This window comes from Xiphias gladius, chromosome 20 (assembly GCF_016859285.1).
Source record: "Xiphias gladius isolate SHS-SW01 ecotype Sanya breed wild chromosome 20, ASM1685928v1, whole genome shotgun sequence".
Lineage (NCBI taxonomy): Eukaryota > Metazoa > Chordata > Actinopteri > Istiophoriformes > Xiphiidae > Xiphias > Xiphias gladius.
Genome location: NC_053419.1, coordinates 23,365,638 through 23,372,760, shown reverse-complemented (window position 1 = coordinate 23,372,760; position 7,123 = coordinate 23,365,638). Strand labels below are relative to the sequence as shown.

Here is a 7,123-nt window from a genome sequence, read left to right as displayed (position 1 = left end):
GTTAGCTTCTCACCAAATCCCGCAGTTACAGAGCAACGTGACCTTTCGTCTGGATCTGGTGTTCCTGTCCACCTGGTGAATCTAAGTCCAGTACCCCCTCTCTTTTAGCTCTGGTGCTGGTCTCCACCAGCTCCTGAGGGAAACGTCCGTCTCTTTAGAGAAACAACGAGCTGAATCTCACTGTGAAGCTCCGTGAAGCTACCAGAAGCATCTCTCACATTGTCACTTAATTTCCACGTCGATACTTAATTATGAAAATGTGGATTATAGTCACTTTCAGGATTAAGTATTGGGGTGGGGGTTGATTAAATTCCTCTTATTTTTTCTAACCTGCTAAATAAACCATTAAAAACCCATTAGATTATCTAAAAAAAAAAAAATGCATTGTGATGAAGTTAAAAAAAAAGGTCTCTATTTTTTTAACTCATGAAAGTTTTAGAGCGTCATGGTTTTCACGGGACTGAGCGACGTTTACAGACAACTGAACCGGTAATAAAATGTTTTTAAAAATCCAAACAATTGATGACAATTTTGAGGCTTTGCTGATGGTGTTTGGTTAAATTTTTCTCGTCCTCAATATTTCTAAAATCCTGCCTGCACATCCCTGACACCAGTGCCTCGCTTGGCATTATAAAGTCACATAGCATCTCTTCAAGTGTCTTCTTTAGAAGTGTAAAGTGATAAACTGAATTTTTAAATGCTGAAAATAATCTAAATTAAGAATCAAACACCCGGACGTGAGGTCTGTTTTGATTCTAAAAGATACAGTAAAAGAGATCAGTTTAAATCTGATCTGGAACCAACAGTTCGTCTTATAGGCATATTCTGTCCTGATCCTCACCAGCATCCTCACACACTGCACCATGATATGAACACAAAAACAGTTTATGCACTTACAAAAGCCCAGAAAATAGAGGCAATAGATTATAGCTCACCAGCAGTTCAGTCCAAAAAGAGAAAAAAATCAACAAAATGCACGATAACACCCAACTTACCAATGTATTGACTTGGAATATCATGCAATTAAATACCACCTACAGCATAATTGTAGTCAAGTCACCACGATGAAACTGCAAATTTACATTAACAGCGTGATACTAGATACTTTTAACCATTGTCATAATTTCAGCAGCCACTTAACTTGCAATGTTCTGTACATAGAGAATCAAGTAGGTACGACAGTAATATCTTAGCATGCTGCACGGTTTTCACTGTCTCACAGAGCGGCTCAGACGGGTCCAGTGAACAACTGGGGTCAACTACACTCCAGAGAAAAGAGAAAGGAGGAAAAAGAAACAAAAGAAAAAGGATAATTAAATACACCCACTGGTCTCTCTCTGCGAGACTCGTGGTACTGTTTGTTCATTTCACACAGGCAGCCTTTAATCGTGCAGAAACAGCCACTGGTAATAAGAATACAGGAAGGAGGCATGCTCGTCATAAAAAAAGAAGAAGAAGAAGGAGAGGAAGAGGAAGAAGGAGGAGAGGATACCAGAAATAAAAGGTTTAGAATGACTAATCAATATACTGTACAGTTGAAAGAGCGCGAGGATAGACCGCAGCCATAATAATACTAGAAGTAAATAACAATAACTTTATGTTTGAGACGAAGTAAAAGGGGGAAATCTTCCACAGGACAGTGCCACGCCGGGGCTCCGCAGCAAGGAATCAAGGAGAGGAGGGCAGGTGTTGTCCAGGTGTGTTGCAGCGTCAGACTGCCGCCACACACAGGCCGACCGAAGACGAGACGTTCCGACAGCTGGAGAGTTTCCTTTCTGTCTGTTGTCGAGGTTGTAGAGAGACAGAGAGAGAGAAGAGCGGGGTGGGCGTGCAGAGTGCGGGAGGAAGTCCACGATCCCAAAATCGGACTCCTCAGACTCCCTCAGCTCAGCCTCCATCCACCCCCACCTCTCTCTCAGCGCTGGTTCGCTCTCTCGGATTCATCCACCCACTCCTTCTCTGCCCCTCGCTGCCTCCTCATCAGTCTCACATACCTGGAAAGAAAAATGGCCGCAGTGAATAGTTAAAAGCAACCCAGCACAAGTCCAAAAAGCCCGAGGTGACATCTTCAAATTTCTTTCCTTTTTCCGACCAGCAGTCCGCAACCCGAATATATCTCGGCTTACGGTAAAATAAAACAGAGTAAAGCAGCAAAAGTTCACATTTTAGAAGCTTCCAAGCCTTTTTGCTTGATCGATAACTTAATAAATGATTAATCAATACTCAAAATTGTGGGCAACTGACCGGTCAATTGACCGGTCAGTTGCTTCGTTTAGTTGCACTCAAACAGGGCTGCGGCTGACAATTACTTTCATTAGTGGCTAATCAGATACTGGTTTTTGTTTCAATTATTCACAGTGATCAAACAAAAAAAAGATTATTCTATAGACTAAACTCCATCACAGCTCCCCGGAGCCCAGTTGGACGTCTTCGAATGTCTGGATTTGACCTGAAGTCCAAAAATATCCAGTTTACAATGATATGAAACGGAGCAAGGCAGCAAATACTCACACACTCGCCCACAGAAGTTTAGATTTGTTAAATGTGGTTGCGACTGTCAGTTATTTTAATTATCAAACTGGAATGAGACTCAGTAGAGCGCGGACCTCCGCCAAGGCCGATGTCAAACAACACACACCAGACTTCAGAGAGAAAAACAAAACAAAAAAAAATCAAATTCATAGTAAATGATCCGGATCTGCCCCAACATTTAAAGGGTTCTTCCCTGGACCGTGCCCCGTCCCTCCACCAAGTTCGGTGCAAATCGGTTCTGTGCTTTTTGTGTAGTCCGGCTGACAAGCAAACCACCAAACAAACAAACACACACGGCTGAAAACATGACGCCTTGGAGGAGGTAATAATCTGAAGATTATTTGATAATGATCTAGATTAACTGATGAATGGTTTAGTCTACAAAAGACAAAAGACGGTAAAAACGCCCCTCGCGGTTTCCGAGAGTCCGAGTGACGCCCAAATAAATACAAAAACATGAATAAATACGTTAATAAACCCTAATATCCCCTTAGAAATACATTATAGTTTGTTATAAGCCATTTTTTAAAATGCTTGTGTACTGCTCCTAAATCCTAGATATGGGGACTTAAAGTAGTGAAGTAAGGTCGACATTAAATCAGGTATTTATATCCTGTTTTACGCCTACAGAGTACAGCCTGAGACACTGTCTATGCGTGTGTGTGTGTGTGTGTGTTCATGTTCGGGCCGTAATCTGTGTGTGTGTGTGCGCATGTGTGTGACTTGCCGTTTTTTTTCGTACCTCATCCCTGCAGCGGGGCAGCGGGAGCTCCTGAGCAGTGGAAGTGGACGTTTTGCCACCGGCTGTCCCTGCGGTGCCATACCCTGGTCTCCTCCGACTGGCTGGAGCGCGGACGGCCCTGCCCGTCGACAAACTGCGTCAGGCGGATGTAGGCGATGCAGGCGGCGTCGTCTCCGATCATGTGCACGTGAGGGTTGAGGATGGTGGTGTGGATGGGCTTGCTGTTCTTGGAGAGGACTGGCGGCAGAGACAGGGATCCAACTTCAGGCCGCAGCATTTCAATTTACCAACAACTCAGTCAGTTCGACGAAAAGAGAAATCATAGATTTAAATGTAGTCTTACGATTGTCAAAGTAAAATCGATGGAAGTCCATTCCCTCCACCAGATTACCCAGCCCCTCGGGCTCGAACGAGGTCAGACCAGGGTCGCAGATCTTCCTGTAAAAACCCGCAGGGTGAGGTCAGAGCACTCCCCTCAGACATCGGAGGGAAAACAGAGAAGGAAATTTACTGTGCCTCCCCACTTTGGCCCTGCCCCAGTGTGGTGGTGGTAACTGTGACACTGATGGGAGTCCACTTCCGCCAGGAAAAGAAAGAAAGGCTGAAAGGTTATAAATAGTAAAAAATAGAAATACTCACGGTAAGCCAGGTGGTACCTCGCTATCTTATCATTTTGCCAAAGTATCCTAGTTAACTTGTGATCAGTGTCTCGTGACTGTGACTCAGCAGTTGACTTTCTGAGCAGCCTGATCTACAATCTCATAACTGAGACTCAAAAAGTCTGACTTTGCATCTAAATAATTCTGACTTTCCAGCTCACAAGTTTGACTTAGAGTCTCCGTTCTGAATAGCGTGGGCAGCAGAGGGTCGCCCTCTGCGGCTCTATTAGCTAGCGAAGGCCAATCAGGGGAGGAGACTAATTTACCTGCACCTGCAGCGCTGACCTCCGCTGCCTCGGGGAGTGAGATGAGGACTTTTCTTTCCCGGGTTCTGGGTCTGTGAACTCCAGAGTTTGACTTTTCATCTAATGAATTTGACTTAATGTCTCACAGTTTTGACCTATATAGTAGCTTTAACTGCAACTGAGTAACTAAAGATTTAGAGATGGTGTCATAATTCTGATTTACTATCTCATAATGTTTAGTTAGTAACTCGAATCTTTAACTATCCCAACATTTTGACTGGGTATCTCATAGTTTTGACTCAACTGAAACTTCTCATGAGTTTTTATTTATTTTTATTTTTTTTATTTTTAATCAGGCATAAATTTCTCCGTTTTTTTTTTATTTTTTCATTTCTTTACCCATCCTGCCCCTCCCTCCCTTAATCTGCCCAGCATTATTCTTAATTGTGTGGGAGGTAGAGCGAGAGGGAGGGAGAGGATAAAACAATGACTGTAATTACTCTTTAATCCTTTAATACAGAGACAAAACACATTTGCACGTCAATCAGATTACTGGTTTTTGATGTCTGATGGAGAGCTTTGAAATCACATTTTTCCTACAGCCGATGAGGGTCCTGTTTGGAGATTTTATGGAACAAGAAAGAATGAGTGGTGGACTCACGCATAGGCCTCAAAGTCTCCGTTGTTGACGGCCTCGATAAGCTGCTCTGTGATCTTTATGATCTCCTGCTTGCGAGCTGCGGGGACGGAACAAACGCACTGTGAGAACAATGTGAGTGTATCCCGGGCGACAGTTCAGCCCCGCCGCGAAGCCACAGCACGCCGAGGCTCTCGCGCACAGGACCCAGGTCGTGACAGCAACTACAGACTCACTCGCCAACATTCACAAACATACCAAGGACGGAGGCGGCCCAGTTCGGACTCACCTAAGAGCTTGTTACTCATTGTTAGTCATCCCTCTTTCATCCGCATCTCTGAGAGGAATCTCCTCCATGCCACTTCACGCATGAAAACTACTTCCACGCAAGAAGTTGAGCGCCTTTACCTCTGGCCACAGTAGCACAAATGATCCTCGCCTACATGTCCCCCATTTTCAAAAATTAAACGTCCCTTCCCGCTCCGTCTATCCGCTCTGTCGCTCTCTACCTCCATCCATCATCCATCATATCTCTTGTTTGCATGTGACGCTGCTTGGGCTCATCACGCTATTCTTGTCCCGGCTCTTCAGATGAGATTTACTGTGTCCTTCTTCCCCCTCGCTTCTTCCTGACACTGAGAGAAGGGCTTAGCTTGCTCTGATTGTCTCTCTCTCTCTGTCCCTCTCTCTTTCATCCTCTCTCCCTCCCTCTCTCTTTCCCTCCCTCCCTCTGTCTGTGTTTTTGTTGTTTATTCTCTTTTGTGTCTCTGTTCATCCCGAGTACCTCTGGACACACCTCCTCATTTCTGTTTTCTTTTGTCAAGGCTCCATATCACTTCGCATGAGTCAAAGTAGCAACGTCACCGGGTAAAAGCCGCTCCGTTCAAAATTTTACTTAAAGGCTCAGTTCAGCCAAATTACAAAAAGCCATATATTCCTGTTTTCTTACTTGCCTCTAGCGGGGAACAGATAAGTTTGAGATATCGGTCTTTAGGTTTTGCCTTCACCTGAATTCACTGGAGGCGAATGGAATTTTGTTTGGGCCGCTTACATTATTAAACAACTCCAAAAAAAAAAAAGAAACAGCGAGGCAGAGACTGTTTCTTTAGAGGAAGTTGTTCCAATCAAAAAAAAACATCCCAAGTGAGGTCTGTGGATCTTCGAGAGCTGAGGTTCCCAACCAGGGGGTCAGGACCCACCAATGGGAGGGGCCGGGAAACGATTGAAAAAGAAAACCTTTCTGCTCCACAAACTTCTGTTTATTTCTTAAGGTTTTCCCTGATACATCGCGTGAAATGCTGGGGAGTTTTACCTCCCGGCTGTTCGCATTCTACGTGGTTGAGTTATTAATATTCATCCAACACCGGTTAATCTTTGCAAGGAGCCCCCGTGAGGCCACAACGCAAAGAACCTGCAGTCCCTCCGACCCATAGAGAAAGGTTGAGCTGTATCATGGTATAATAATACTAAGCGGTAGCCTTATGTTGTCGTGACCCTTAGAGGTGGCCGCTCAGGCACAAGCCCGAATCACTGCAGTTCGACAGATAACTGGCTCACCGACTGCTGCCGAGGCCGACTGAGGCAGCCGTAGCCCTGGCTGTGCTTCGGCGGTTACGATTCTGGCTGGGATGCATTACTTTATAATGTGTGTTAACGCTAGCTACCTGCAGGGGTTGTGTGTGTGTGTGTGTGTGTGCAGTGAACTGACATGGTTGTGCTGCCTGAACGCAGCACTGAAGCTAAAGTGGTCATGAACTCCTGCGGTGTACTGCTACCACACCTGTCACGTCTGATGGAAGCACCGCAGCTTCACATCCGGTGTGGCTTCACAGCGCTGTCACGGATAACGTTAACAGGAGCAGTAAAGAGTAGTCACGGTACAGCTACTGCTGCCTAATGCATAGCATATGCATTAGGTCTCCTTTCTGTACCGGCGTTAACTGGCAGTTTATTCGGGCTGGATTGAACCAAACCACTAACTGCTCCTCTTCCCGCGGATCGGTGGGAACGCAAGAAACATTTCCTATCGTGACCCCTTTAGGGGCTGCGTATGGAGAGCCTCTGGACCGACAGTCACTGTAATATTACACTTCTATAGGAGAAAAATATCCTAAACTCACGGTTGAGTGAGATACTCAACAGGACATGTTACTATGTGATTCATTAAAACATCTTTCTCCATGTGTGGTCATTTTGCGTCTCTTTGTGCTCTTGTTTGTCTCTTCATAGTCGTTTGATTGAATTTCCGACAAGAAATGTTAACAGTCCCTTTAAACAGAGGCTCTGGTCAAGGGCCCCCCCTGACCTC

The 7,123-nt window shown here is 45.0% G+C and overlaps 1 protein-coding gene across 1 annotated transcript in view; it reads right to left on the bottom strand.

Moving 5' to 3' along the window:
* Positions 1–1,620: 1,620 nt before the first annotated feature.
* The window catches only part of LOC120806100 (calcium/calmodulin-dependent protein kinase type II subunit beta), a 46,451-nt gene continuing 40,948 nt past the window's right edge, over positions 1,621–7,123 (bottom strand). Inside the window, exons 18-21 of the mRNA XM_040156822.1 lie at positions 4,840–4,915; positions 3,618–3,712; positions 3,275–3,511; positions 1,621–1,994 (exon numbers count right to left, since the gene is read on the bottom strand). Of these exons, the coding sequence (XP_040012756.1) occupies positions 3,276–3,511; positions 3,618–3,712; positions 4,840–4,915 (407 nt within the window). The 3' untranslated portion in view covers positions 1,621–1,994; position 3,275. The remainder of the gene's footprint in view (positions 1,995–3,274; positions 3,512–3,617; positions 3,713–4,839; positions 4,916–7,123) is intronic.